This window comes from Orbicella franksi, chromosome 3, assembly GCF_964199315.1.
Source record: "Orbicella franksi chromosome 3, jaOrbFran1.1, whole genome shotgun sequence".
NCBI classification, from domain to species: Eukaryota; Metazoa; Cnidaria; class Anthozoa; order Scleractinia; family Merulinidae; genus Orbicella; species Orbicella franksi.
The window spans coordinates 7,907,501-7,920,000 of NC_138147.1; the positions used below are offsets into that span (position 1 = coordinate 7,907,501).

At 42.6% G+C, this 12,500-nt stretch overlaps 2 protein-coding genes across 3 annotated transcripts in view; both read left to right on the forward strand.

Annotated features, from left to right (window-relative positions):
• The window catches only part of LOC145481030 (uncharacterized), a 5,050-nt gene extending 3,106 nt beyond the window's left edge, over positions 1 to 1,944 (forward strand). The window contains exons 4-5 of the mRNA XM_081459410.1: positions 46 to 99; positions 910 to 1,944. Of these exons, the coding sequence (XP_081315536.1) occupies positions 46 to 99; positions 910 to 1,244 (389 nt within the window). The 3' untranslated portion in view covers positions 1,245 to 1,944. The remainder of the gene's footprint in view (positions 1 to 45; positions 100 to 909) is intronic.
• A 5,934-nt stretch (positions 1,945 to 7,878) lies between these two features.
• Positions 7,879 to 12,500, forward strand: part of LOC145481031 (uncharacterized) — a 4,911-nt gene continuing 289 nt past the window's right edge. The window contains exons 1-4 of one of the 2 annotated variants that reach the window (XM_081459413.1): positions 7,879 to 8,390; positions 8,625 to 9,248; positions 9,483 to 9,716; positions 9,873 to 12,500. The exon at positions 9,873 to 12,500 is cut by the window's right edge and continues 289 nt beyond it. In XM_081459413.1, coding sequence (XP_081315539.1) covers positions 7,887 to 8,390; positions 8,625 to 9,248; positions 9,483 to 9,716; positions 9,873 to 10,421 — 1,911 coding nt within the window. In that variant the 5' untranslated portion in view covers positions 7,879 to 7,886 and the 3' untranslated portion in view covers positions 10,422 to 12,500. Of the gene's footprint in view, positions 8,391 to 8,624; positions 9,249 to 9,482 lie in introns of both variants that reach the window. The other variant, XM_081459411.1, reaches the window with a different exon arrangement.

Genomic DNA, 12,500 nt, shown 5'->3' on the forward strand with positions numbered 1-12,500 from the left:
CTAGGCATCAAACAAGTAATACTGGTAGTTCGTTTCTTTTTTCAGATACTAAGCCCTCTGGCAGCATCTCAGACAGTCAAGATAGGGAAATCTTTGAAGGTTTGATAAGACTTTTCCTATAAGTCAAATTCAAATATTGGGTCATAGGTGTGGACCTCATCCCCACCCTGTAAGTAACAAGCCTCCAAAAGTTTGGGACAGACTTAATAGTTAAGTTGGTCTCACTTATGTCAGTGCAAAATTCACTACCTATTAATTACATTTAGTTACAGTGTAAAATTTTGCTGCTAGTAAACTAACCTAGGGCCATATAGGGGAATATTGGCCTGAGGGTACGACAGTATGGATCTCATTGCACTCTGTCCATACCAAATTGACCGAGGACTAATATTCCCCGGTATGGCTCAAGCTAGCTAGGTTAGTACATAGTTTATGATATGGCACTCGGGCTTAAATTTGCTGACTTTACAAAACCAAAAATGTGATTTTATTTATGGGAATGGTTTTTATTGCTAAATCCTGACCAAGAAAGAACTAATCAGAACATATTTACCTCAAAACTACCTTGCCATATAATAAATAAACAATAGCCTCCATTTGGTGGGAAAATATGCTCGGATATTTGTCCGCGGACATTATCTGTTCCGAGAAGCGAACAGTTTTCCGAGAGCGTAGCTCGAGGAAAAGTGTGAGCTTTGAGGAACAGATAATGTTAAGGACAAATGTGCGAGCATATTTTCATGCCAAATGGAGGCTATTGTGTTTATTATTCTTCAAATATTTTTTGCAACGCACCCAGTTTTGAAACTTGGGGAATATTCGGTCATGTGATGCATTTAGACCAATCGTGCACGAGCAAATATATTTGATGGATTATAATTGATATTATTTTATTGTTTTATTATACAGATATGCCTCCAAGAAAAAGGCCAAGGCATGACCAGGAGGACATCGAAAATGGCATGCCATCAGAAGAGGCCCTTGGAGACCTGGCGCAACACATAACTCCATTTTGGAAACCCTTGGGGCGCAAACTTAAAGTTCCCAATGCCAAACTTGAGGAAATTCAGAGTGACAATGTGCAGTACCCAGCAGTGAAAGAAAAGGCATTTCAAATGCTGATGGTCTGGATCGACCTAGGGGAATCAACAACATCTAGTGAATTGGCAAAAGCTTTACAGGCTCTTGGAAAAAACAGACTAGCTCAGGAGCATTGCAGCTGCAATCAAAGTTGTAAAAATTAGAGGGAATTAAACCTGTTTTAGACTAAAAATCAAAAGAAAACTAAGATAAAAAGACATACCCCATGGGAGGGCAGGTACCTTTCTGTAGCTGATATAGTGACATACTCGTACCTTTCCTCCACCCTCCTGGGGAAGTTGTTCAAAGGGTGAAAGATGTCACTCCCCAATAAGTTGCTGATCCAGTGATCCAGTGCATGGTGATACAGTCCAGATGCCATGATCCCATGCATATAATTTAAGTTGTAACAAAACTAGCCAAGGTATGCACTGGGTAGTGATTTATCCGTTGGCTTGTATTATCAACCCTTTGAACAAGCAAGTAATACTTTTATGACCTCTCAAAGTAGCATTGATAACGTTTTCACAATGTTTGTAAGGTGGTTATGAGGCCATTTTTAAAAATAGAATACATTGTAATATTGCATTTTGTTTATGCTCCAAGTGCATTTGCTGTAAAGTTTTAGTTTTAAGAATGTGTTTTACATTAGTTTTATTACATGTACAGATAAACACGAGTTATTTATTAAAACATTCTTTATATATTCATAAATCAAAAGTGAGATTCAGTCTGACAAATAATGCCATCTTAAATCCATAGTTATTGAAGAGATACATATCCTAAAATAGGTCCACGGTGTATACATTTGTGAACTGCCTTTTTGAATAGCAGATTTGTACGATAGCGACATTTGACTACAACTACCAGAATTCATTTCGCTTTTTCTTTATTATTTAAATTTTGAATTCCCAGTGGGGTTTAAATAACAATTGCCCTAATTAGCATAAGGAAATGAAAAAGTGAAGGATTCTGGTAGTTGTTGTCAAATGACGCCATCATGCAAATCGCCTATTGACGCCATAACAAGATCTTCCTGTAACCATGGAGACAGGAGAAACGTCTTCAACATACTTCATAGAGATCTGAAATCGCAGACCCCTGCTGATGTCTTCACGCGAATCGAACGAATAGGTACAATAACGGTAAAATCACAACTAACAAGGAATACAAAAGAGCTCTTCCGCAAAGTCATACAATACATACTACAAATTCAAAAAACATTTACGTTTTCATATGCTGAGGGCGGGAGACTTTATCTAAACCTGGCCTTTTGTGGGATCTGCGTTCAAGGCCTGCACTAGTATTAAAGAAAGGCCTCCTAGTTCTGCTTTTTCAAAAATTGTCTCGCAAATTTTTGCAAAATCGGAAAGCTTTGCCCTTTGATTCCTCTCACAATTTCTGGAGTAACATGTGGGAAGTCCCTCGCATTTTGCCCCCTTCGTTCTTCTGACGGAAAAACCTTTGGTCCTCTTGCGCCGCTCATTGGGAAGCCTTTCCCGAAGTCTATATAACCACTGGGTTATAGCTGCCATCGGAGTGGCATGTGGTCAAAAACAATGTCATTTGTCTTCAAGGTCATCGTGCAAGAAACCCACGTGGTGTACTCGCTGGTTTGCAATAGTTGTTGTCCACGTTTGTGTATCTTTTTTCGTGGAAAGGACACTGGATATGGTAAGGGAGCCTCAGTGAAAAGGGAGTTTTAGCAATGAGGACGGTGACGCCGGGGACGACGCCTTGTAAAAATGGATTTATATTTTACCTTCGAGTGTCGCAACTTTGTAGATCAGTGTAGAATTGAACGCTGTCATTGCATACTTAGCCTGAGCGAGGTTTTAGAACCATAGGCATCCTGGACAAATTCAATTTTACAAGGTGTTGTCCTCGGCGTCGCCGTCGTCATGGTTAAGATCCCTATATTTGCACCTCGGATGCTGGAAGGTCGATACACTTTTTTAACGTGGGGTCTGTCATCCTAAGTGGCTGCTTTGTGTTTTGCTCATGTTTTATCCCGACCAATCGATGACCAAATGAGAGTATCGTGTAAAAACCGTAAAAAGTCACATAAATTGCGCTCTTTGCCAAGGAAAGTTTGTCGAACATTTCGGTAGGAAGTTTTTCCCTCCTGCTGAAACACTGAATCTCGTTTATGTTACTTCGCCAATGCAATATCTTTTCATCTTCCCTATTACTGTTGTTGTTCGTCCTTCGTAGTCGAAGATGACCAAAGACATCTATTTTGTTAATAAATTTCTACGGTGTGTCCGGAGGTGGCTGATGAGACCAATCCGGGCAAGGAAGCCTCTCCCACAGGTAGGGCAGAAGTGGGTAGGGGCTGTGCTATTAGTGCTAGCGGCTCTTTCCTTGCGTACTGCTCGCTTCTCTTCGGCGAGACGAGAATCGGCGACACGGCAATCGTTTGCACCTTCTTCTTCGGTATAGCGTAAGGCCGCATAACGAGCCAGACGTTCTTAGCAACCAAAAAACAGACCTGGGATCCCGTGGAGAGGTAGGACTAAAAGTTCTACATCTCCACGGGATATCCAGTGGCTTACAACATTCCAGTGTAATCATATCCCTGTCGGTGATCGTTTATGTTCCACAAAACGCGTCAAGTTTTGCCCGAATGTGTCATAATCCTAAAGTGTGAAATTATATTTACTGTAACACAATTCCATCGTGTCAGAAAGATACAAAACATTTTAATAGTCGGTGATTCGGGAAATCGCGCGACTGACGTGAAGAATTTGGATTAAAAGAAAAAATAACGTTGAAACAATGCGTTGTGGCGCAAACGCCAGTTTAAAACTTAGACTTTTTGATACATTTCTTACTCTTGTAAAGCTACGGAGCACGTATAGATGAAACGTTTTCGCTAATCTCAGTTATCACTGTTATTCAGTAAGCGAAGTGACTATGCCCAGCAGCCCAGAAATGCCCGAGAGTCAGAAATGTTCTCAGATTTTCCACGGAAAGCCTGATTCAGTGAAACCTGTTTAGGGTATTCTCTGTATACATGTTTGTTGCTTAGCGATTACAAAAATAATCTGAATTTTCTAGTAGTCGAATTCAAAGATCATGTACACCGACACTTTGAAAATCAGTTAATGTTAATGAGCAGTCAGGAAATTATCCCAAAAATTATGACAAAGCTCTCAAGAGCGATAGAAATCTCGAGTACATAATGTAATTCTTTACGAGAAATGCCGAGCGATTCTGGAAACAGCTCGACGGAAAAATCACTATCACGATTTTGTTACATATCCCGAAGCACTCAGCAACTGCATTGCATGGACTCCAGCCTGGATGAACCAGAAAGGATATGTAACACTTGAAGGCCATCGTCATCAATAACGTCCTTGAACCAGGAGTACCCAACGACACTTTAACTGGAAATTTAATATGTGACTTCCCAAGCACTGATTCTGTGCTCCCACGTCAATTACCATTAATAAGCAACTTTCCTGGGAAAAAAATATCCGCTCTTCACTGCTAGCAAGATCGGCTTTATTTCATAAACTCCCAGCCAGACATAATGAAAATTTTGAATACCGAGCTAGAAAAATGGCAATTAGCCAAGTAGCCAGCCAGCAGTAAAGGGTAACATTTTAAATGCCAGCAAGGCAATTATAGGCGAAAAAATGTTCTGGCCAGCGTTTTGACCTAGATTAAAAACAAACGCATTGGTTAGGACCTTTATTCAACAGCCTATTGTCTGTTGACTATTATTAGAGATAAATTAGGAATATGTGGTTATTTTTGCCGCTATGAGCAAAATCTACACTTTGATTATCTTATCCCTTAAAAAACAATACAACTTACCATTTATGTTTAAGCGGATCGGACAAGGTGTCTCCCAGCACGTTGTTTTCCGATACTTCAGATGCCTTCCAGGTTCAGCATACGTGCGACAGTTTGGCACTTTACGTTCTGACATCTAAAACGATTCACACTTATGTTTAAAATAAGATCCCTCTAATCCTTCTAGACATTCAGATCAAACTTGCTTTCACCAAAGAAATGCTTGTTGCAAAATTACTTTTATATAATGCTGTAAGGGAAATGAACAAAAAATAATATTGAAGTCCTTTACTACTACATATCGGCCTTACTTGTACATTGCTAGCCCAATAATGATTGTAATTTCAACAACAGCAACACACTTTATATGTTTACCCCGATTTAGTAGTTTACAATTATTTCTAATGATTTTTTTTGAAAAATAAAGGGTTATGCCAGCTCCTTAAAACAACCAAAGGGAGCTGGTTTAGTGCTGATTAGTAACACCATGTCTACCTCAAAAGCATTGAAAAACGTGTTTTTCTTTTTCTTTGGACAACTGTCTTCTCTGAGCTTCCCACTCTGGAATTGCGAGATTAAAGTTTATAAACCACATTAGAATCTTTATCATAAAATGAGTAAAAAAAATCTTGATAATACATACCTTGAATGTTGGTGATCCATCTCAGTCCATGTCACTGATCCATGCCTTACCCAAGACTGCAAAGCACTGTCAACACAACTTTCACAAAATTAATTTAACTTGAAAGCTAAACAACCAAAGACACTCACATTCCTAGAGGTAGTTTACCGTAAAAATTTCATAAATACCCATTGAAGGGATGTTTAAAGCCGTTCACCGTAAAAGTTTCACACAGTTAAGTGCAAAGTTTCACAGCAAAGACCCCAGCATTGTTAGGATGTTATAGGCCGTTCACCGTAAACGTTTTACACAGTTAAGTGCAAAGTTTCACAGCAAAGACCCCAGCATTGTTAGGATGTTATAGGCCGTTCACCGTAAAAGTTTCACACAGTTAAGTGCAAAGTTTCACAGCAAAGACCCCGGCATTGTTGGGATGTTATAGGCCGTTCACCGTAAAAGTTTCACACAGTAAAGTGCAAAGTTTCGCAGCAAAGACCCCGGCATTGTTGGGATGTTACAGGCCGTTCACCGTAAAAGTTTCACACAGGTAAGTGCAAACATTCGCAGCAAAGACCCCGGCATTGTTGGGATGTTACAGGCCGTTCACCGTAAAAGTTTCACACAGTTAAGTGCAAAGTTTCGCAGCAAAGACCCCGGCATTGTTGGGATGTTACAGGCCGTTCACCGTGAAAGTTTCACACAGGTAAGTGCAAACATTCGCAGCAAAGACCCCGGCATTGTTGGAATGTTACAGGCCGTTCACCGTAAAAGTTTCACACAGGTAAGTGCAAAGTTTCGCAGCAAAGACCCCGGCATTGTTGGAATGTTACAGGCCGTTCACCGTAAAAGTTTCACACAGTTAAGTGCAAAGTTTCGCAGCAAAGACCCCGGCATTGTTGGGATGTTACAGGCCGTTCACCGTAAAAGTTTCACACAGTTAAGTGCAAAGTTTCGCAGCAAAGACCCCGGCATTGTTGGGATGTTACAGGCCGTTCACCGTAAAAGTTTCACACAGGTAAGTGCAAACATTCGCAGCAAAGACCCCGGCATTGTTGGAATGTTACAGGCCGTTCACCGTAAAAGTTTCACACAGTTAAGTGCAAACATTCGCAGCAAAGACCCCGGCATTGTTGGGATGTTACAGGCCGTTCACCGTAAAAGTTTCACACAGGTAAGTGCAAACATTCGCAGCAAAGACCCCGGCATTGTTGGGATGTTACAGGCCGTTCACCGTAAAAGTTTCACACAGGTAAGTGCAAACATTGGCAGCAAAGACCCCGGCATTGTTGGAATGTTACAGGCCGTTCACCGTAAAAGTTTCACACAGTTAAGTGCAAACATTCGCAGCAAAGACCCCGGCATTGTTGGGATGTTACAGGCCGTTCACCGTAAAAGTTTCACACAGGTAAGTGCAAACATTCGCAGCAAAGACCCCGGCATTGTTGGGATGTTACAGGCCGTTCACCGTAAAAGTTTCACACAGGTAAGTGCAAACATTCGCAGCAAAGACCCCGGCATTGTTGGAATGTTACAGGCCGTTCACCGTAAAAGTTTCACACAGTTAAGTGCAAACATTCGCAGCAAAGACCCCGGCATTGTTGGGATGTTACAGGCCGTTCACCGTAAAAGTTTCACACAGGTAAGTGCAAAGTTTCGCAGCAAAGACCCCGGCATTGTTGGGATGTTACAGGCCGTTCACCGTAAAAGTTTCACACAGGTAAGTGCAAACATTCGCAGCAAAGACCCCGGCATTGTTGGAATGTTACAGGCCGTTCACCGTAAAAGTTTCACACAGTTAAGTGCAAAGTTTCGCAGCAAAGACCCCGGCATTGTTGGGATGTTACAGGCCGTTCACCGTAAAAGTTTCACACAGTTAAGTGCAAAGTTTCGCAGCAAAGACCCCGGCATTGTTGGGATGTTACAGGCCGTTCACCGTAAAAGTTTCACACAGGTAAGTGCAAAGTTTCGCAGCAAAGACCCCGGCATTGTTGGGATGTTACAGGCCGTTCACCGTAAAAGTTTCACACAGGTAAGTGCAAACATTCGCAGCAAAGACCCCGGCATTGTTGGGATGTTACAGGCCGTTCACCGTAAAAGTTTCACACAGGTAAGTGCAAACATTCGCAGCAAAGACCCCGGCATTGTTGGGATGTTACAGGCCGTTCACCGTAAAAGTTTCACACAGGTAAGTGCAAACATTCGCAGCAAAGACCCCGGCATTGTTGGAATGTTACAGGCCGTTCACCGTAAAAGTTTCACACAGTTAAGTGCAAACATTCGCAGCAAAGACCCCGGCATTGTTGGGATGTTACAGGCCGTTCACCGTAAAAGTTTCACACAGTTAAGTGTAAAGTTTCGCAGCAAAGACCCTGGCATTGTTGGGATGTTACAGGCCGTTCACCGTAAAAGTTTCACACAGTTAAGTGCAAAGTTTCGCAGCAAAGACCCCGGCATTGTTGGAATGTTACAGGCCGTTCACCGTAAAAGTTTCACACAGTTAAGTGCAAACATTCGCAGCAAAGACCCCGGCATTGTTGGGATGTTACAGGCCGTTCACCGTAAAAGTTTCACACAGGTAAGTGCAAACATTCGCAGCAAAGACCCCGGCATTGTTGGGATGTTACAGGCCGTTCACCGTAAAAGTTTCACACAGGTAAGTGCAAACATTCGCAGCAAAGACCCCGGCATTGTTGGAATGTTACAGGCCGTTCACCGTAAAAGTTTCACACAGTTAAGTGCAAACATTCGCAGCAAAGACCCCGGCATTGTTGGGATGTTACAGGCCGTTCACCGTAAAAGTTTCACACAGGTAAGTGCAAACATTCGCAGCAAAGACCCCGGCATTGTTGGGATGTTACAGGCCGTTCACCGTAAAAGTTTCACACAGGTAAGTGCAAACATTGGCAGCAAAGACCCCGGCATTGTTGGAATGTTACAGGCCGTTCACCGTAAAAGTTTCACACAGTTAAGTGCAAACATTCGCAGCAAAGACCCCGGCATTGTTGGGATGTTACAGGCCGTTCACCGTAAAAGTTTCACACAGTTAAGTGCAAAGTTTCGCAGCAAAGACCCCGGCATTGTTGGGATGTTACAGGCCGTTCACCGTAAAAGTTTCACACAGTTAAGTGCAAACATTCGCAGCAAAGACCCCGGCATTGTTGGAATGTTACAGGCCGTTCACCGTAAAAGTTTCACACAGTTAAGTGCAAAGTTTCGCAGCAAAGACCCCGGCATTGTTGGGATGTTACAGGCCGTTCACCGTAAAAGTTTCACACAGTTAAGTGCAAAGTTTCGCAGCAAAGACCCCGGCATTGTTGGGATGTTACAGGCCGTTCACCGTAAAAGTTTCACACAGGTAAGTGCAAAGTTTCGCAGCAAAGACCCCGGCATTGTTGGGATGTTACAGGCCGTTCACCGTAAAAGTTTCACACAGGTAAGTGCAAACATTCGCAGCAAAGACCCCGGCATTGTTGGGATGTTACAGGCCGTTCACCGTAAAAGTTTCACACAGGTAAGTGCAAACATTCGCAGCAAAGACCCCGGCATTGTTGGAATGTTACAGGCCGTTCACCGTAAAAGTTTCACACAGTTAAGTGCAAACATTCGCAGCAAAGACCCCGGCATTGTTGGGATGTTACAGGCCGTTCACCGTAAAAGTTTCACACAGGTAAGTGCAAACATTCGCAGCAAAGACCCCGGCATTGTTGGGATGTTACAGGCCGTTCACCGTAAAAGTTTCACACAGGTAAGTGCAAACATTGGCAGCAAAGACCCCGGCATTGTTGGAATGTTACAGGCCGTTCACCGTAAAAGTTTCACACAGTTAAGTGCAAACATTCGCAGCAAAGACCCCGGCATTGTTGGGATGTTACAGGCCGTTCACCGTAAAAGTTTCACACAGGTAAGTGCAAAGTTTCGCAGCAAAGACCCCGGCATTGTTGGGATGTTACAGGCCGTTCACCGTAAAAGTTTCACACAGTTAAGTGCAAACATTCGCAGCAAAGACCCCGGCATTGTTGGAATGTTACAGGCCGTTCACCGTAAAAGTTTCACACAGTTAAGTGCAAAGTTTCGCAGCAAAGACCCCGGCATTGTTGGGATGTTACAGGCCGTTCACCGTAAAAGTTTCACACAGTTAAGTGCAAAGTTTCGCAGCAAAGACCCCGGCATTGTTGGGATGTTACAGGCCGTTCACCGTAAAAGTTTCACACAGGTAAGTGCAAAGTTTCGCAGCAAAGACCCCGGCATTGTTGGGATGTTACAGGCCGTTCACCGTAAAAGTTTCACACAGGTAAGTGCAAACATTCGCAGCAAAGACCCCGGCATTGTTGGGATGTTACAGGCCGTTCACCGTAAAAGTTTCACACAGGTAAGTGCAAACATTCGCAGCAAAGACCCCGGCATTGTTGGGATGTTACAGGCCGTTCACCGTAAAAGTTTCACACAGGTAAGTGCAAACATTCGCAGCAAAGACCCCGGCATTGTTGGAATGTTACAGGCCGTTCACCGTAAAAGTTTCACACAGTTAAGTGCAAACATTCGCAGCAAAGACCCCGGCATTGTTGGGATGTTACAGGCCGTTCACCGTAAAAGTTTCACACAGTTAAGTGCAAAGTTTCGCAGCAAAGACCCTGGCATTGTTGGGATGTTACAGGCCGTTCACCGTAAAAGTTTCACACAGTTAAGTGCAAAGTTTCGCAGCAAAGACCCCGGCATTGTTGGAATGTTACAGGCCGTTCACCGTAAAAGTTTCACACAGTTAAGTGCAAACATTCGCAGCAAAGACCCCGGCATTGTTGGGATGTTACAGGCCGTTCACCGTAAAAGTTTCACACAGTTAAGTGCAAAGTTTCGCAGCAAAGACCCTGGCATTGTTGGGATGTTACAGGCCGTTCACCGTAAAAGTTTTACACAGTGAGGTGTAAAGTCTCGCAGCAAAGACCCCGGCATTGTTGGGATGTTACAGGCCGTTCACCGTAAAAGTTTCACACAGTTGAGTGCAAACATTCGCAGCAAAGACCCCGGCATTGTTGGAATGTTACAGGCCGTTCACCGTAAAAGTTTCACACAGTTAAGTGCAAAGTTTCGCAGCAAAGACCCCGGCATTGTTGGGATGTTACAGGCCGTTCACCGTAAAAGTATTGCTATTAACAGCATCAACCCTCGTTAGCTCGTTAACAAAATGTATCAATCAGATCAATGTAATGTCATAAATATACACTGGACGATCAGCATAAAAGATTCACAAACTTAATCTCGTGATTTCATCAACAAATTTGCTCATCTTTTCTTGGGTACCAGTCCATGACATCGGGTAACGTTTGCAGCATCTTTAACTGTGCTTCTTATTGTTCACGCAATTAATTTTACACCTGAAAAATGATATGTTTTAGAAAATGTAACATACTGCACAATCCCTCTTATACCGGCGTCCTCCCCACGTCGACACACACACACACACATGCATCCAAATACGCATACAGCCACGGACACATAATAATATACAAAATTGGTGATACTATCGGGCCCCTCAATGTAAGATCTAGATCAAGAACTATGTTCACAAGAATAGCTCATTCATGAGAGAATTCAATGAAATGTCTTAGATTTTAACTGATGTTACATTGCTGAAAATTACATTCCCTGGGGCAAAAAGTCAAAGAAGCAAGGATTTAACTGTTTAAGAAAAATAATTGTGGAATAATTTTTTACCGCTCATTTCGTCATCAAACTATAACCCAGAGGCGTGAATTCAGTGAATGGTGTGAACTGGTGCCACGCCCCTCCCCTATTTTTTCGTGTGCCATGTTTCGCGCTTTGCCTTAGCTACATGAACTGAACCGCGCGATAATAATTATTGTTCCACAACAAAATCACTGTCTGTGCCATCATAAAAAGAAGGACAATAAAGTGAAATGTCTCCATTTCCGGTAACAACGTAGGCATGCAAAATAACTTGTTCTCTAACAGAAACTAAATGTGCGAAAAACACGCGCGTTAACAAATGGGAACGCATAAGAAATTAAATTACACATCATTGTCCTGGCGCTATCGACACCGAAAGAACGAAATCTGGAATGACATGATTGCCTTCTGGTCTTTTCTCACCTTTGACATGGCAAGCCTTTGTATTCCCTTTTTAAATCCCAAAGTAGAGTACAATTAGCATTGAACTAGATCAATCAGGTGTGTTGGTCAACAGCTCTTTCAGGGCAAATTTTCGGCGATATCAAAAGGCAGCAATAGGTAATCAGCCTTCAGTTATATAAAGAACACGATCGCACTTCAGTAAAGAAACCGATGGAAACAATACTTTCTTACACCGGGAAAAAATAATCATTTCAATATCTCGTCAGTTTGTCCAAGACGCGGCAAATGTGTTTCAATAGCTCATGTTTTAACGTTCGACGCGTTAAAAAGCGGTCATCATCGACTGCAGCACCGGGATCGGATTTTACTGGTCGTTAAAATTACAGAATTGAAATTACACTTGGAAGTAGGATCACTGTGGATGAATGCACTGACAATTTCGAAAACCCTTCCAAGTTCTGAGACATATTAGACCTTTTCTTGCTTTCACTGTCATCACTGAAGCAGCACTTTCCGTTGGGTTTGAAATACAATACAGTGGCGAAAACAGTTTGAAAACCTGCGCCGGCTTTTCCCGCACACATTGCTTAAACATTATCACTGAATATTAAATATATAGGCTGATTCAGCTAGTTCAACTCCAAAGTAGTTCTTACCTGAACCTTTGAATTTATGAGTGGAGTCCTCAGAGTTCTCTGGCTGCCAAACCCTCAAACAACTGGTCGGCAAAATCTGATCGCGCTTGAAACCGACCGTTGGACACAAAATTATACGGGAACAATGTTTTAGTTAAAAATATTACGAGGTTACCGCAGTCTCACCGGGCCTCAGGCAAAAATGTGAAAAGACTGTACGAACCAACAAACGTCATCACCAGATAACCAGTTGTCTCAAAGTAGAACATGAA